The sequence below is a fragment of the Xenopus laevis genome, chromosome 9_10S, assembly GCF_017654675.1.
Source record: "Xenopus laevis strain J_2021 chromosome 9_10S, Xenopus_laevis_v10.1, whole genome shotgun sequence".
In the NCBI taxonomy this organism is placed as follows: domain Eukaryota; kingdom Metazoa; phylum Chordata; class Amphibia; order Anura; family Pipidae; genus Xenopus; species Xenopus laevis.
The window spans coordinates 106,693,337-106,712,381 of NC_054388.1; the positions used below are offsets into that span (position 1 = coordinate 106,693,337).

Genomic DNA, 19,045 nt, shown 5'->3' on the forward strand with positions numbered 1-19,045 from the left:
CATGTGCTGTTAATATGAATGAATTTTGTTACAACAGCGCCACCTGCTGGTCAGTTTCCCACCAGTCTGACCACCAAGTAGTCAAGGAAGTTGTCAGGAGAGAGAGAGGCTGCTCTGACGTTCTTCTGCTTAGGAAAGATTTGAGAAAGGTTTCTAATTATTTTCCTAAGCAGAAGAACATGAGAGCAGCCTCTCTCTCTCCTGACAACTTCCTTGACTACTTGGTGGTCAGACTGGTGGGAAACTGACCAGCAGGTGGTGCTGTTGGAACAAAATTCATTTATATTAACAGTACATGTATCCCTTAATATCATGGAACAAAAAGAAAATAAATAATGAATGTACATTACAAAAGTGCTTAGAATAGCCCCCTCATCAATTTTACATTGACTTGTTTTAAAGGTTCACTTATCCTTTAAGTAGAAAAGCACAATATTCAAGAAGACAAACAGAAATGCTGCATGGGGATGAAAATGATCGCACAGGCAGAAAGCTTGGAGAATTTGACCTGAACTCCTGAACCCTAAACTCACTGCTAGGTAAAGCCCATAGATGTGACACTCAGTGAAATTTAAGATGTAAATCATGCTAACTAAGCACCATGCAATGCAAGGCAACAGAAATGTTAGGCTAGACTAGACGAGCTGTTCATAGAGAACGAGGAATAATCGATTTAGAAAGAAATACAGGAGTTAAAGACATTGAAAGAGAATTAGCTTTGGTGGAAGGTCTAACTTATGTTCCCACCCTACTTATAAGACGGCTTCATCTCCCATTAATATTTACCCACGCAGTGAAGCATTACGCCAGACATTGCACCTCTGCTGATTTCTACAGATCGAGGAGAATAGAGCAAGGACTTTCTCTCACTCGAACACCAACTTACTTTTCATATTTTTTAAATAGAAAAATTCAGAAGTGAAATAGCTTTTGCTTAAAGGAGAAGGAAGCCCCAGGGCGCAAAACCCCTCCCCCCCTCCCGTGTATTGCCCCCCCCCTCCTCCCCCCTGGCCTACACCTCCCGCTGGGCAAATGCCCCTAACTTGTTACTCACCCCTCTGCGCAGGTCCTGTCCACGGAGTTCACAGTCGCCATCTTCTCCCACGCGCGTCTTCTTCCTGCTCTGACCGGCGTCTTCTGGCGCATGCGCAGTAGGAACAGGTACCGGTACAGCTCTATTGCGCATGCGCCGAATGTCACGAAGTTTTCCGATTTCACTTCGTGACATTCGGCGCATGCGCAATAGAGCTGTACCGGTACCTGTTCCTACTGCGCATGCACCAGAAGACGCCGGTCAGAGCAGGAAGAAGACGCGCGTGGGAGAAGATGGCGACTGTGAACTCCGTGGACAGGACCAGCGCAGAGGGGTGAGTAACAAGTTAGGGGCATTTGCCCAGCGGGAGGGGTAGGCCAGGGGGGAGGAGGGAGGGGGGCAATACACGGGAGGGGGGAGGGGTTTTGCGCCCTGGGGCTTTCCTTCTCCTTTAAAGGGGTGGTTCACCTTTAAGTTAATGTTTGGTATGTTATAGAATGGCCAATTCTAAGCAACTTTTCCACTGACCTTCATTATTTTATTTATTTTAGTATTATTGTTGTTCTTTAATTACTTGCCTTGTTCTTCTGATTCTTTCCAGCTTTCAAATAGGTGTCACCGGCCCCATGTTAAAAACAAATGCTCTGTAAGGCTACACATTTATATTATTGCTACCTTTTATTACTTTTTATTGCACCCTCTCCTATTCATATTCCAGCCTCTTATACAAATTAGTGCATGGTTGCTAGCGTAATTTGGACCCTAACAACCAGTTTGCTAAAACTGCAATCTGGAAAGCTGCTGCATAAAAAGGTAAATAACTCGGAAATTACAAATAATAAAAAATGAAAACCAATTGCAAATTGTCTCAGAATATCCCTAACTACATCATACTAGAAGTTAATTTAAAGATGAACAACCCCTTTAATCCTCCATTCAATGAAATGGATAAGATGAGCCATTCCTATATACAGGGTCCTCGCTATAAGTGAACCATACACCAAAGTCTGATTTATTAGTGGCACTGAGCTTATCCCAGTTATGTGAAGCACAGATCTATATATAATCCGAAGTAGCCCCGGAACCACTGACAGAATCAAGCAGAGTGAATAACTCAAGGATTACTTAATTGTTTGATGTTAAAGAACTAAAACTTAACTAAAGAAGTAGGTAGAAATGTTGTACATTAGGTTTTGTGCTTCTGTTCCAGCCCAAGGCAACCACAGCCCTTTAGCAGTAAAGATCTGTGTCTCCAAAGATGCCCCAGTAGCTCCCCATCTTCTTTTCTGCCGATTCACTGCACATGCTCTGTGCTGCTGTCACTTACTGAGCTTAGGGACCCACTCACAATATACAGTACACTTAGAATAGAAATGTCACAATATAAGGCTGATTAGTAATTAATACACATAATTACTACATGGCAGCACAGAAACCAGTGGAATTAGCATCAGAATTTAATAATCAGCAAACCTGTAGCATCAGCTTATATTACAGCCAGGGAAGCTCATTTTCTGCTGGATAATTAGTGACGAGCCCTAAGCTTAGCTTCTCAACAGCCAATCAGAGCCCACTGAGCATGTGAGTGTCACAGACACTTTCCAAGATGGTGACCCCCTGTGACAAGTTTGAAGTCCTGGATCATTGCTGCTATTGACAAGCTGAAACTTTAGCCTCGTGCAATAAGTTCACTATATAAAATATGACATTTTTAGCTACATTCATTTTTAGGGTTTAGTTCTCCTGTAATGAACCAGTAAGGCTTAGTACAAGATGAAGATGCCAAATTGGTTGCTAGAAGTTCTCTTCTTTATCTTTGTTCTCTTCCCCCCCCTGCTTAGGTTTATGCCCAAGTAAGACCGGAAAAGAAAAGTTGTTTCCACATATGTCTATCATTTGTATATACAGAGGGACTGGACTGTAAGCCTTGCTTTCCTTTTAAGCCCTGTGTGTTAGGTCTCAGAGTGGTGATGCCTTCAGTTCTGCTTGAGGAAACAGCTGGGTGCCACTGGAGAAAACAGTGTGTTTGTGAAGAGACAGATATCTATATATCTACATACATATATATATATATATACATACATACATATAGATAGATATAAACATAGAGAGAGATAGAGAGAGAGAGAATGCACAGCCAGGTCTAACTCTACAGATGTAAGAGCAATCACTGCCAGCCTAGATTTCGATTAGTGGCAATAAAAGGCATGGATTGCATTTCTCAGGCACAAAGGAAGATTCCCTGGGTACCTGTAAGACATATCCATCTCTTGCATTAAGCTGTTGTTCAAATGCTTCTTTCAGTCGCTGCTGCAAAGCAAGCTTTTCCTCCAGGAGATCAGTCACCTCCTTCTGACTCTGCTCCAGCTGTGCAAAAGGATAGAAATCAGTCAAACCTTTGCTTGTAAACACCACACACACACCTGCAAGGCTTCTTTAGAAATAAAAGGTGCCAATTTCAATACCTGTTTTTGCAGAAGGGTGGTGATATCTTCCGAGGGGTGCGTTAGAGGAGGGCTGGAAGGAGGGAGAGGAGATATAGGGATCTGCTTCTCTTCCCTCAGTGGAGTGGTCTCTACCTGCTGCCATCTTTGCTCAATCTCAACCTGAACATTTGGCCTAACGTCCATGTTTTCAGACAGCACAGGGCCTCTGTCGACATCCATGCGGGAAGCATCTTCCACAGCTTGCTCCTCCACGGAGTCTGAGCTCTCAAACCTCTTCCTGCGTTCCTCCCTCCGACGGGCCCTTTCCCTCTCTAATTCCTCAAGATCATTCCTGGAGTCTGTGGTGTCATAACAAGATAGGGACTTCAAGGCTTCTGCTCTTTCTTGAGCCATTGCCTGCTGGATGGGACGAAACTCAGCCCAGTCAAATGTTTTAGAACGGCCTTCCCTCCTACGTTCCCGTGCCCGGCTCCTCTTCTGCTCCACGTCTACTTCTGAACGCTCGGATTCTGGCTTTTCACTTTGCGGGGGGCTAAACGAGGATGAGTTTTTACTCTTCTCCTCTGGCAAAGAGCTGGAGAGACAGAAAAAGAGAAAAAAAATGATGATAGATATCACACAACTAGAGACACTACAGATAATAAAAACTGGACACGTTGAGGGATTTGAGGCGCACGCAATTATAGGGGATTCCGTATGAAGAATGCAATGACCCAAAAATTCATCATTTAGCAAGAGGATTTGTAGCAGAAAAATAACATAAGCCAACCCACAGTACAAAGCATGTGGTGATGCCTTCATTCCAGATCCCATCATTCCACTGGAATGTGTCTAAACCCCGCTGAACCGATTCCTGAGCCATAATGCTAAGTGCTAGATCTTATCTAGAGACATCAACCCCAAACAACAAATCTTACAAGGTTCTACTGATCATCTCCAGAACACCGGCAAATAAGCATAAACAAGATGGTGAAGTGCAAAAACAAAAACAAAAAATCTTGACCTCAATTATCGTTAATGCGCAACCTGTCCGAAGGACAGAAACGATAATACACTTGTGTAAATATAACAGATAATTAAAGGAAATCTATACCCCCAGAACAATGCAAGATATTGCATAAAACAGCTCATATGTAAAACCCTGATTCATGTAAATAAACCATTTTCATAATAAAATACTTCAGTAGTATGTGCCATTGGGTAATCATAAATAGAAAATTGCCATTTTAAAAAATAAGGCCCGTCCCCTGGAATCGTAGGATTCACGGTGCATACAAACAAACCAAACATGTTAGGTCACATGAGCCAATTAACAGACAGAGTTGTGTCTTTTGCTTCCACACTTCTTCCTGTTCCAGTTAGAGCTGCAGTATTTCTGGTCAGGTGATCTCTGAGACAACACACAGACCATCACAAAATGGTGGCTCAAGGCAAGAGATGTAAAAGGACAGTATTTACTTAAATATATATTCCAGTTTCATAAGATTCTTTAATATGCCACTTAATTTGATATAAACTGTTGCTTAAGTATTCATTTTGGGGGTAAAGTTTTCCTTTAAAGGGGACCTGTGGCCTTAAGAAATAATTCCATATTCTTTTCTATCATGTTATATGAGCAAAATAAACTTTTCTTACACTATATTTATTATTTAAATTTTGTTGCCTGCAGTCTTGAAATTACACAATCACAGCCAGCAGGCAGGAGCCATTTTGTGGCAATGTTATTAAGACAAATGGAGTATCACCCCAAAATCATGTGTATGCACCAGAATGGGGTAAATAATGCCCATGCACAGTGCCCTGCATAATTATAGAGTATGAGGAGGGCAGAGACATGTAGGACGTGCTGAATGGAAAGTGAAAGTAATTGTCTGCCCCGCCTCAATGCCTCAGGCATAGAGGCGGGGCAAGTAATTTTGATTGACAGCTCAGATATTTAAACACCTAACAGGTATGGATGCTTTAATGAAAAAAAAAATAATTTGGGTTCCACGTTTAATTTGCAAAGGTCTTTCATTGTACAACTTTTTATGTGTAGGTGACAGGTCCGCTTTAAAGCTGGCCATAGATGTCGAGATTTTTAAAAGATCCGATCCTCATCGCGAGACCACGATTTTATCGGAACGATCGTACGAATTGTCCATCAACTAAAAAGACCAATTTGCCAGGAAAACAAAGGGGAGCTGCCTGCTTGGCCCTGCAAACATAGATACATTGCACTGGCTCCGACAACCTGGCCGATCAATTTCCTGACAAATGTCGGCCAAAATCGTAACCGCACGATAATTTCGAAGGATTGGTCGGACTTCCCTAAAATCGGTCGTTCGGCAAGAAGAATCGTCGCGTCTATGGGGAGTTTAAGGGTCAGGGCACAAAGGCAGATTCGGGGAGATTAGTCGCCCGGCGACAAATCTCCTCTTCTTCAGGGCGACTAATCTCCCCGAACTGCCTCCCTGCCGGCAAACTGTAAATAGCCGGCGGTATGGGAAATTCGTTTTCCGAAGTTGCCCGAAGTTTCGTCGTGAGGCAACTTCGAAGAAGAGGAGGAGATTTGCCTAGGGAGATTATATTTGAGATTCTTCCTCCTGAAATGCAAATGTACTCAAGGCCATTCTCTCTATATTTATAATTAAAGTAATGAGATGTTGGGCAAAATAGGGAATGTTTGAACTCAAATAAATGTAGAGCGGATAGTGGTAAGAGGTTATAGAACCAAGGGCCAAAACAAACCCCATTCTAAAGGAATTTCATGCTCAAGTGACAAATGAAGTCCACCAGCCCAGAGCCTGCCAGTGCCCAGCTAGAGCATGTTGTGCAGGATAGTGACAGAGCAAGTCACCATTGGGAAACAAAGGCCTCAGGGGCAATGCTGCACAGCCACATCTCCCTACAGTCAATTCCCTGTATGTCTCAGGAAGCTTTTGAATACAAACCACAAGACGTTAATACAGGAGAGAACACAGCTTTCCAACCTGGGCTTCAGAGAGAAGCTTTTCCTGGGGTTAAGCATGGAAACCAAACAGATGGAGCAATGAAAGGAGGGTCGGAGAGGTGGAACAGGCAAGGGAGGTGCGAGGAAGTGATGGAGAGGAAGAATAAAGTGATGAGAGAGAGTAAAGGATTAAAGGAACAGTTACACCAAAAAATTAAAGTGTGTTAAAGGAATGACAATATAATGTACTATTGCCCTGTACAGTACTACTATAGTTTATAGAAACAAGCTGCTGTGTAGCCATGGGGGCAGCCATTCAAGCACAGGATACACAGGAGATAACAGATAAGTACTACTATAGTTTATATAAACAAGCTGCTGTGTAGCCATGGGGGCAGCCATTCAAGCACAGGATACACAGTAGATAACAGATAAGTACTACTATAGTTTATATAAACAAGCTGCTGTGTAGCCATGGGGGCAGCCATTCAAGCACAGGATACACAGTAAATAACAGATAAGTACTACTATAGTTTATATAAACAAGCTGCTGTGTAGCCATGGGGGCAGCCATTCAAGCACAGGATACACAGTAAATAACAGATAAGTACTACTATAGTTTATATAAACAAGCTGCTGTGTAGCCATGGGGGCAGCCATTCAAGCACAGGATACACAGTAGATAACAGATAAGTACTACTATAGTTTATATAAACAAGCTGCTGTGTAGCCATGGGGGCAGCCATTCAAGCACAGGATACACAGTAGATAACAGATAAGTACTACTATAGTTTATATAAACAAGCTGCTGTGTAGCCATGGGGGCAGCCATTCAAGCACAGGATACACAGTTGATAAATTCTGAATAATCCCATTGTGTAATATAGAGTTTATCTGTTATCTGCTGTGTATCCTGTGCCTTTTTCCCTTTTCAGCTTTGAATGGCTGCCCCCGTGGCCACACAACAGCTTGTTTATATAAAATATAGTAGTGTTTCTGATACCAGTTGTACCAGTGCAGGGCAACAGTACATTATATTGTCATTCCTTTAAAACACAATTTTTTTGGTGTTACTGTTCTTTAAGCCGGTTGTGCAGGATACAATAGCTATTCCAGTGGGCCCTACCAGCAGGACCGATGCCTAGAAGTGAGACATGGTTTCTCTGTTCTAAAAAGCAATGGGTTGGGAGTTGGGCAATGCAAAGAAAAGCAGTAGCTTCACCTCGTGACGTCAGGAGCTGTATTGGGGCGCACGTGCTTCAAGATGGTCTGAATCCAATTCCGCCGGATGCCAGAGGTCATGGCAGATAATGTGAATTCCCCTTCTTTAGTCTGGACAAAGCAGAGAGTTTCATCAGATCTATTGGGGCAGGCTAAGGGGGTCATTCACAAAACACTGCAACTGTGCATTGGTGCAGTAACCCAAAGCAGCCAATCAGATTATTCTAAACGCACTAGGCAAAAGCAGTGGGGAAAACTGTACCTATGCTAATGGTGTAGAATACAGGTAAGAGTGTCCCAATAACAGTGTCGGACTGGGCCGGCGGGACACCGGGAAAAAACCCGGTGGGCCCCAGGCTCTTGTGGGCCCCGCCGGCCCAGATCCGCTACTTAATTTGGCTGCACGACCCCACTTTGTCGGGGGTCGCGGTAGAATAGAGGATCTGCGCATGCGCACAAAGGTATTGCTGCGCGCGTGCGCACAAATGCGGCGCCGCGCGCATGCGCACTGCATCCGATGAAGCACGCCGGAGCAGCAGCGGGGGCCGGAGCGGGGCCCTGGGGCAATAGCCCCGGTGGGCCCAAAGCCCTCCAGTCCGACCCTGCAATAACAACAGAATCACAATTCTAAACACAAGTTATTGGGTCATGCTGAAATATATTTATAGTGCTGATTTTGTTTAAAGGGGAACTATCATGAAAATGATGATCATACTGAAATAAGAAACTTTCTAAATTCAATCAATTAAATAATATGTACCATTTCTGAAATAATCAAGAAGATGTATTAGAGCTCACTCTATTAAAAATCACCAGACATCATGTCTCTCTACATGCAGGATTTGTGCAAAAGGCAGCTATTTTGTTAGATTTTGTTTGTACTGGAATCAGTTATTTGAGTGAGATCTAATACATCTTCTAGGCAAAAGGAGCCCCCCTATAAGATATATTGGATCTAACTGTCAATGAATATCTGACACCCAACTGTTGCATGAAGACAGAATGAAGAGAAACAGATGCTCAGAGAGGAATAGTTAAGATAAACTTGATTATTTTAGAAATGGTACAGAATTTTTAATTGTTTGTATTTAGAAAGTTTCTTATTTCAGTATGCTGAAGCTTACTCCCGATATTTCCCCTTTAAGACGTGGTACTAATTTAGAATCAGAGTGGACAGTCTCACAAGAAGCAGGACGATTTACACTTTATATCAAATGCTTTTTTTTTACATTTACAGCACTGCTGGCTGGAGAAACCTGCAATGGATTTAAGGTAGAAAGCAAAATAAAGGGATAGCTACAAGAGTTTTTCTCCCAAAAATCCCCTGTGGCCCTTTACATGAGGAACAATAAGAACAAAGGACACATGGTTGCCCCCTACATGGATCTGGAAGCCATAGTTTCTCTGGACTGGGTATTCCGTAACATCGTAGCAAGTTGACAGATCGATCTCTCCGTCCAAGTCAGCAGCCTGGGCAGAAAGAGAAAAATTTCAAGTTGGATTAGACCATAAAACATTCTGCTATGTTTGTCACTAATTTATAGCAAGAGGTACATTCCTAGGGAAGGCTGGGGACGAGGGCAGAGCTTGTTTTTAGAGGACACAGACATTTAGAGGCACATTTATCAAAGGTCCAATTTCCAAATTCATGTGAGTTTTTAAAAGCTCCCAGAAACTACCATGAACTCGAAATTCGACCAATTGAAATTTGTTATAAAAATCTAATTTTTTAAACTCGGAATAGGATCGACCCGAAAACTCGAATTAAATTAGAATCAAATTTGATTTTTTTTTTTGTTTTTGGGTCGATCCTATTCCAAGTTTTAAAAATTTTATTTTTATAATAAATTTCTCAGTAAAAAAAAAAAAAACCTTGAATATCAGGAAGGCTGCATGCACCCTGGACCTCTCCCATTGACTTAAACAGCAATTTGGCAGGTTTTAGGTGGCGAATAGTCAAATTCGAGTTCTTAAAGTGCCAGAGTATGATAATCTCGAAAATCGAATTCGAATTTTTTTTAAAAACTCAAATAGAATTTGAATAACTCCCTAGTCGAATTTGACAATTTTGACCATGAAAAAAAAATAATTTTTTTTTCGAAAATTCTAAATTTCTAATTTGAAATTCAACCATTAAAAGCGGTGACATGACTACAAGTGATCTGTTTGCTGTAGTTGCAACATTACAACACTGCAGTAAGGCACAACTGGGGCAAAACCAGAACAACAGAATGTACGAGTAATATGATTGGTTAACAACTCACCTCCTCCGCCACAGAATCCCTGTAAAACCTTAGAGTCTGATCTGTCAGCACAAACCAGTGCTTTTTCCACTAGAACAAAGAAGAAGATGGTATAAGGTCATACAACATAAACATGGTACAAGTATGGGACCTGTTATACAAAATGCTTGGGACCTGGAGTTTTCCGGATAATGGATCTTAACATAATTTGGGCCTTCCTACCTTAAGTCTACTAGAAAATCATGTAAATGTTAAATAAAGCCAATAGGCTGGTTTTGCTTCCAATAAGGATTAATTATATCTTAGTTGGGATTAAGTACTGTGAGTTACTGTTTTAATCATTACACAGAAAAAGGAAATCATTATTTAAAATTTTGATTGTTTAGATAAAACAGAGTCAATGGATATGGCCTTTCCATAATTCGGAGCTTTCTGGATAACAGATCCCATAGCTGTATTTGAGTATTTGAGAGTGAAACAAGACACTTGTGTAGGATCTGTCATTGACTATTTTTAATCACAGTGACCATTTTACTAAGGTTAGGGTAATACATAACGTTTCCAACAATATACACATATGCACAAGTGCAGGAAAGCAATGTTCTGTGCACACAAGATGCTGTTCTGTACATGATAATATAAAAGAAAATAAAAAGCAGCTTGGCCACGATTATTCTGCCCCTCCTTTATATGCCCTGCACCTTCCCTGTCTGCCCTCCATGTATCTTATTATAAATGTCTGGCTGGCTACAGTGAGCTGGCTCTGGTTTAGTGTTGTGCTTACAGTCATAGGGTGAGGTGGTGCATCTAAAAACAAATCACCCCCCCCCCCCAGCTCATCCACATGACAGTTGGAAGTGCAGTCTGGTGCAGTTATTTTAAGAGATCTGTCTTATTGCCCTTTTTACCGCTGTCTGACAACCCAGAACAACATGTTCTTTCAAAAGGGCCCCGCTCATAAGCAATGCAGAATTGTGCTTAGTACTGGGATAGGCCAGAGCTGTCATAGTTTTATGGGATCTCTCTGTACAGACTATGAGGAAACTTAGGGGCTGTTCCTGCTGAATTGTGCTTAGTACAGAGGAATACCTATGCTGCCATAGTTTTATGGGATCTCTCTGTACAGACTATGAGCAAACTTAGGGGACTGTTCCTGCTGAATTGTGCTTAGTACAGGGGAATACCTATGCTGCCCTAGTTTTATGGTATCTCTCTGTACGGACTATGAGCAAACTTAGGGGCTGTTCCTGCAGAATTGTGCTTAGTACAGGGGAATACCTATGCTGCCATAGTTTTATGGTATCTCTCTGTACGGACTATGAGCAAACTTAGGGGCTGTTCCTGCTGAATTGTGCTTAGTACAGGGGATACCTATACTGCCATAGTTTTATGGGATCTCTCTGTACAGACTATGAGCAAACTTAGGGGCTGTTCCTGCAGAATTGTGCTTAGTACAGGGGAATACCTATGCTGCCCTAGTTTTATGGTATCTCTCTGTACGGACTATGAGCAAACTTAGGGGCTGTTCCTGCAGAATTGTGCTTAGTACAGGGGAATACCTATGCTGCCATAGTTTTATGGGATCTCTCTGTACGGACTATGAGCAAACTTAGGGGCTGTTCCTGCAGAATTGTGCTTAGTACAGGGGAATACCTATGCTGCCATAGTTTTATGGTATCTCTCTGTACGGACTATGAGCAAACTTAGGGGCTGTTCCTGCTGAATTGTGCTTAGTACAGGGGAATACCTATGCTGCCATAGTTTTATGGGATCTCTCTGTACAGACTATGAGCAAACTTAGGGGACTGTTCCTGCTGAATTGTGTTTAGTTCAGGGGAATACCTAAGTTGACAAAGTTCTATGTTATCTCTTCTACAAATATATTAAGCAGGCCTCTTAGTGTGCGTGGCTCTCCCTGTTATATGAAAAAGAGGTACAGAACAGAAAGAAAACGGAAGGATTAGAGTAGAAGGGACTGGAAAGAATCCCGATGCAGAGAGCTGCCTCTCTAGCTGACGGAACACAGAACGTGGGAATTCCATCATGGCAGACCTGAGTTAATAAACCCTCAACCAACCCCTCTTCCTCCCTGGCTCCTGGTAACCCAACCCCTTAGTCCACAGGTCCCAGGGGTTTTCAGCTGGTAGCCACATTAGGGCCATGAGGTAATCACCACGAGCCACTTCCACTCCTGACTGTGCCTGTAAATATTGTGTGTGCACAGCTTCCAGATCACATCACAGCCAGAGACAGTAAGGGCCTGGGAATCCCTTTGTTACCCCTAGGAATCCCAGCAGATGAACTTGTGCTGATTGGTCACATATTGAAAGTCTTTAGCCACACAAACAATATCTGTGACATCTCATGTGGGCGTGCGCAGCGGAATATCACAGTTATTTTGAACTATTCTATTGTCTGGTGCAGAAGAAACCACAGCTTTTCACCCTGGAGAGAATACGATTTTCTGTGCTATTTTTTCTCCATAGTATTTTTTATTGCAACATTAAACTATTGTAACTAGAATACCATCAGGCTGCTGACTAGTTGAGGCTCATGAGTGCATGTATTTCTATACACAGATGTCATACATACAGGATTCCTATATTTATCTCTACAGAGAAAGGGAACTTTTTACAGACAAATTCATACAAAAGCAGTAATAGGTGCCCTTGCTCCATGTCCAGTAATCTACAGTAACAGAAAACTGATCATTCTGGTAGTTGCTGCTTGATTAAAATGACTTGCACTCTAGAATAGGAGCAATTTTTCATTTCAGTAAGATTTCTGTGAACGAGGCCACGGCACCAGGAAAGAAATTTCCTCCGACTCACCTGTCCATCCTGACACTGTTTGGTCAGCCAGCCCTTCTTGAAATTCAGCAGGTCAGGCTGCAATACAAAGAGATACATAAGTCCCGAACACTCAAAGATGGAAGACATTTCCCAGAACCCACTGCAGCTGTGTGTGGCCCACCAACATTCAAATTTATCGACTATAAGGATCCGACAGTAGCAGCTACTTTTCATTCCCATTCACTTTCCTGGAAATGTTGCCTGACCCTCATACAAGTTTTGCTCTTTTGTATAAATATACATGTAAAATATCTCCAGTCCCATCAGCGAGTGACAGGTCCATTTTCTGAAGGCGACATATATGTTTGTACCTACTCTGTCCTATCCAGTGTTGCTCAACTATTCTGTGCCCTCTCTACTTATATACAAAACATCTAAAGTCATATGACAAGTACATTAGTGAACCTGCCCCCCATCCCCATACAGTTTACAGAAAGTGGGTGGTCTTGTGCTCACAGCAGAATTCCTATGGACCATACTTTGCTCAACCCAGTTCCCGACATGGTTTGGGTTTCTGTCTTAAATAGACAGGGGCCAAGTAGAGAGATGTTTGCTCAAGCACCCGGTTGCAGAGCATGCCAAGGATCTGGAGACAGGTGCTCGCTGGTGAGAGCAGGACATAGCAAAGATAAGTTTACATTGGAGAGTAAATCAGGAACCCCCTATCCATTAGTAGAGCGGCTGGATACAGGCTCTCATGTCGAATGACAGGACACTGCATAGCTGTTGTCACCAATGCAGATCACGAGAGATCAAACAGACAGATTCGATTTATTATTAGTACACAGGCGAGACCAAGGCAATAGTTTATTGGCCCGTGTATGGGGCCCCTCAACAGCCTGCCCAAATGATAACTGGTTAGAAAATACGGTCAGACAAACCTGAAATTGGCCATGTGATGTGGAGCTCCATTATAATCCAGCCTATTAGGGCAGAGACACACGTAGAGATTCGGGGAGATAAATCACCTCTTCTTCGGGCGACTAATCTCCCTGAACTGCCTTCCTGCAGACTGGAATCTAAATCACAGGCAGAATGGCGCTTTGTTTTCCTGAAGTTGCCCGAACTTTCCTCATGAGGCAACTTCGGGTGCTCCGAGTGCAATCCCGCTAGCGATTTAGATTCTAGCCAGTTCGGGGAGATTACTCACCCGAAGAAAAGGCGATTTGGCGCTGGGCAAGTAATCTCCCCGAATCTCCACGTGTGTCTCTGCCCTTAGATACAACTCGCGGGTGGACAAACTGGGAAAAGATTTGCTCATTTGGCAATCTCAGTCTTTATGTCCAGATTTAGTGAATTTAGAATTAACAGTATTTGTCTTGCTGAGTAATCATTGAAGACATTTCACTACACTACCTATACTAGATATACCATGACCTGGATGAATGAAAATCTTCATAGAACCTGTTCATTCTAATATGTCTAATTACAAGTGAAAGACTATAAATAAATGGCAGCTGCCTTTCAAGGAAGATCCCAGGCAATGTGAAGTGAACGCACTAAATGAAACACTGACCGTCATGGAGGACTCCGAAGATCTGCGGTCCAATGATTTTGCTCTGCGATACGGGGACATCGGCGAGGCTGAAACGTCAGAGATGGAACTGACCCCAGACTCATCCTGGGAAGAAAAAAACAGAATTACCCCCATGCAGGCAGCACACATGACAGATTTCCACCCCTGCGCCACCATTGCTGGCAATTCATTTTCATTGGGAATTTATATATTAATGATACTGTTTCAGGCCAGTGATTTAAGGTTAAAGGAGAACTAAACCCTAAAAATGAACGTAGCTAAAAATGCCAAATTTTATTTACTGAACTTATTGAACGAGGCTAAAGTTTCAGCTTGTCAATAGCAGCAATGATCCAGGACTTCAAACTTGTCACAGGGGGTCACCATCTTGGAAAGTGTCTGTGACACTCACATGCTCAGTGGGCTCTGATTGGCTGTTGAGAAGCTAAGCTTAGGGCTCGTCACTAATTATCCAGCAGAAAATGAGCTTCCCCTGTAATATAAGCTGATGCTACAGGTTTGCTGATTATTAAATTCTGATGCTAATTGCACTGGTTTCTGTGCTGCCATGTAGTATCTGTATTAATTACTAATCAGCCTTATATTGTGGCATTTCTATTCTATGTGTACTGTATATTGTGAGTGGGTCCCTAAGCTCAGTAAGTGACAGCAGCACAGAGCATGTGCAGTGAATCAGCAGAAAAGAAGTTGGGGAGCTACTGGGGCATCTTTGGAGACACAGATCTTTACTGCTAAAGGGTTGTGGTGGCCTTGGGCTGGTACAGAAGTCCAAAACATCATGTACAAAATTTCTAGCTACTTATTTCGTTAAGCTTCAGTTCTCCTTTAAGCTGAAATATGGGGTGCAGATGGAGTATTAGTAATGACAAAAATGTCCTTTATGGGCGTGGGTAACACTCAGCCTCGCGTTTATCGTTAGCTGGGTAAACAGAAGGCTGCAACATAGGCATGTAAAGTGCCTCAGAGGGTGGATTCCATGCTGGCACCATAATAACACAGTATGACTCCAAGCACTACTTATAGTTGATTTATAAGGTCCTTAAGAGGGAAAGCCAGTATAGAACAGAGCCACCCGATCCTTATCACTTGTAGCATCCCCGTGGAGTTCAGTTCAAGGTTACCTGGAAAACATTCCTGGCTCCATCTGCACTGGATAATCTTATCAAAGCTTTTTACTGCCCTATGAACCCAATCTGGGACACAGATGCAAAAATGTAAGAGGAGGGGGAGATACACGGCTCTAGGCCGAGGTCGTTACCCGCTTCCTGGGGAAGGTGCGCTTTTCGCTGCGTCCCTGCCGGGCCTCACTGGTTGGCTTGGTGGAACTGCTGGTCTCCATCTGCTCTGCTTTCTCAATGTCCAGAGCTTCAAACTTCTCAATAACCAGAGATTTCCTGCGAGGAGACAGGGAAGAGGTAAACATTAATATTACAAGCTGGCAGAATTTAAATGGGAGGTTATGCATGATATCAGTTACAGTCTTGTGTGTCTATCACAGGGTCTACCCTCCATCATTTGCAGAACTACAGCTCCCATCATCATCTGCAGCGGGCACAGCACTCCGGCTGACTCACTTGATTTAACCAACGTACATTGGAAAAGTGATTAGAATGACACAATGTATTTATGATTTTGGTGCGGTTCCCCTTTAATACAGAAAAAGCATTCAAAGCTCATGAAAAGAAGCAATAATTCTCATGGCAGATCTTATTGATATTTTACAGCAGAAAACATTTTTTTTTTTTTTATGCGACAAAAATAAGTATAGAACAGAAGTGTCCATAAGGGCCAGAGAGGGCAACGATGCCCTGTACAGAGAGAAGTCCATAGCACTAGCCCACCACCCATATATGATAATGGCATCCAGTTCCAGTTCCCAGTAAGAAGCCACAAAGTGAAATCCCCCGATGCAATTGCCCGTGTAACCACTTTGCCACCAATGAAACCTTTTAATGATGTCTTCCAAACTAAAGCTTCAGTTAGGGACTTCAAAAGAGCAGTTGCTTTGAAACAGAGATTGTTTTAACTATTTTTAATATTTTTAATACTTTTTACAATGCCCGTTTGGTTTGGGAGCAAGGGTGCAGCCACCACTGCATAGCATGCATTTCCCTTTGGAATGTCCCAACATAACAGCACGGCCCATTGGGACATCCTGGGAATGGGTCTGGCAGTTTTCCAAATGTAACAAGACCACAAAGACATTTAATTGCCCTTGTGTGATTTTATATGTGAGTTTTATTGACCATTAAAGTATTAAAATAAAAACTGAATTAATAGGCTGCGCAAAAAAAAAAAGTTTCTTATATAGTAATTTAGCCAAAAATTTAATAAATAAAGGCTGGAGTAACATAATAGCCAGAACACTACTTCCTGCTTTTCAGCTCTCTTGGTTTCCACTGATTGGTTACCAGGCAGTAACCAATCAGTGTATTGAGGGGAGGCCAAATGGGTCATAACTGTTGCTTTTGAATCTGAGCTGAATGCGGAGGATCAATTACAAACTCACTGAACAGTTATGTCCCATGTGGCGCCCATTATAGTCACTGACTAACTCAGAGTTAGAGAGCTGAAAAGCAGGAAGTAGTGTTCTGGCTATTATGTTACACATCCACTCACTCCAGCCTTTATACATTACATTTTTGCCTAATTACCTATATTAGAAATATTTTTTATTTTGCACAGCCTATTTACCCAGTTTTTATTTTTACATTTACCTTCCTTTAAGTTTGGTATTCGGAGCCTAAACAACTCCAATTAGTGATGTGTGTTTAACCCGACCCAAAGCAGACCTGAACCATCCTCCGCCACCCGCGCCCGACTTCCGGGTTCCTTTTATAGACCGACGCCACCGATGACGTCACAAAAGGGGCTGGGTGAGCAAGCGCATGGCTATAAAACCGGAAGTCAGAAGCCGGCAGTGTAAGGAGGCGGGCAGGGAGAGCATGAAGAAGAGCAAATAGGGGTTCGAGGTAAGCCAAAACCCGCAGGTATAGAGCTGGTCAGCACATCACTAACTGCAATGTATAATGCGTACAGAAAGGGAAGGTGTCATGGGCTGTAACATTGGGACAGTGGGGTATAGTAACAAGATGGTGACTTGAGAAGGGGCTCTAACACTGGCATAGTGGGTATAGTAATGCAAGATGGCATCAGAGGAAGACTGCTGCATGTTGTATACAATGGCATTAGGCACACATGGTATTTGCGTTACCTCTACATGTCAAAAGGTCTGTAACTTCAGAATAGTGGCTATATAAGGCAATGTGATCAACTGGGCAACAGTATGTATAATAAAGCATCAGGTCAGTCCAACATGAAGCCTCCACCTGTTGAACTACAGCTCCCAGAATTCACCAAAAACAGATGGGAAACGCTGCTTTAGATATGGACAGTGAAGTGGTTACACGGCCAAGGCCCTTGTTTTGTATCAAGTTTCAATAGATGAGATAAAACACAGAACAAACATCCAAGATAAACCTTTAGATACCACAGGCCAAGGATAAAGGTGGCCATAGACGCAAAGATCCTATCGTACGAATCGAGGATTCATATGATTTTCGGACTGTGTGTGGAGAGTCCCGACATTTTTCGTCTGGCGGAGATTGGTCATTTGGTCAATCGGACAGGTTTAATTTTGTCCGGACCGTCCCGCCGGAGCCCATTGCGCTCTCATCGTAATCCAATTGTTCGGCCATATGGCCGAACATTCAGATTACCCCCGATATAGCCATGCCCGTTAGTGACATATCGGGGGAAAGATCGGCTTTTGGCAATGTCTCCAAACGAGCGGATCTTTGCATCAATGGCCACCTTAACCCGACTGGTTAAAAAAATAAAGAGCAAGGATAAAGTGCAGGTACACACACTCCAAGTATAGCGACTTCTATGCCTTGATACATAGAGACCAAATCATAGTTAGGTAGCAGAGGAGACAGCAGGTTCATAGAGAAGAATAAAAGGGGAAAAAATAAAAACCAAATGAAAATAACTAAAAACAGGCAGATGTTTTATCCTAGGAGACAAAAGTCACATCTCCTACACTTGGGAGACGAGATGGCAGCGAAGCAGGCTCAGAAAAGATGGCCACCTCGCACAGCAGCACAGCAGGGGGAGGAGGTGAAGAGCAACAAGACCTGGAAACAGAATAAAGGCTGGAAAATGAGTGAACAGAATAAAAAAATTAAGTCAAATTATTACAGAATTCGTTACGATCGGTATTCATCATCGACACAATACAGAGAAAGTACAGCAATCAATAATGGCTCATTGTAACGCAAGGATGGGCTACCTGCTTCCCTCTGGCCTGTTGCCGGCCATCATTGCCCAGTGCCTGACTGAGGATGATGGGAGCCATAAATCAGCAGGCTGTACAGGCGGCAGGAGGACCACCCCTGCTGTCACACATATATAATAAGGGATGCACTCAATCCAGGATTTGATTTGGGATTCTGCCTTTTTCAGCAGGATTTGGATTCGGCCGAACCCTTGTGAGTGGCAGAGCCAAATCCTAATTTGCATATGAAAATTAGGGACGGAAAATCACGTGACTTTTCATCACAAAAAAAAACAAAACACACTTTTTCCCCATTCCCCGTCCATATTTGCATTTGCAAATTAGGATTTAGATTCCATTCGGTATTTGGCAGAAACTTTCACAAAGGAATCGGCTGAATCCCAAATAGTGGATTTGATGCATCCCTACATATAAAAGCATTATTTGCATTGATTTATACTGGTATCATATTACACATACAGAAATGTTATTAAAGGAACAGTA

At 42.6% G+C, this 19,045-nt stretch overlaps 1 protein-coding gene across 9 annotated transcripts in view; it reads right to left on the reverse strand.

Moving 5' to 3' along the window:
- mprip.S (myosin phosphatase Rho interacting protein S homeolog) overlaps positions 1-19,045 on the reverse strand; it is a 106,262-nt gene that overhangs the window by 14,883 nt on the left and 72,334 nt on the right. For all 9 annotated transcript variants that reach the window (XM_041578823.1, XM_041578822.1, XM_041578824.1 and 6 more), the window contains exons 8-15: positions 15,524-15,659; positions 14,245-14,349; positions 12,708-12,764; positions 9,898-9,966; positions 9,014-9,103; positions 7,635-7,744; positions 3,499-4,054; positions 3,284-3,400 (exon numbers count right to left, since the gene is read on the reverse strand). In XM_041578823.1, the coding sequence (XP_041434757.1) occupies positions 3,284-3,400; positions 3,499-4,054; positions 7,635-7,744; positions 9,014-9,103; positions 9,898-9,966; positions 12,708-12,764; positions 14,245-14,349; positions 15,524-15,659 (1,240 nt within the window). The remainder of the gene's footprint in view (positions 1-3,283; positions 3,401-3,498; positions 4,055-7,634; positions 7,745-9,013; positions 9,104-9,897; positions 9,967-12,707; positions 12,765-14,244; positions 14,350-15,523; positions 15,660-19,045) is intronic.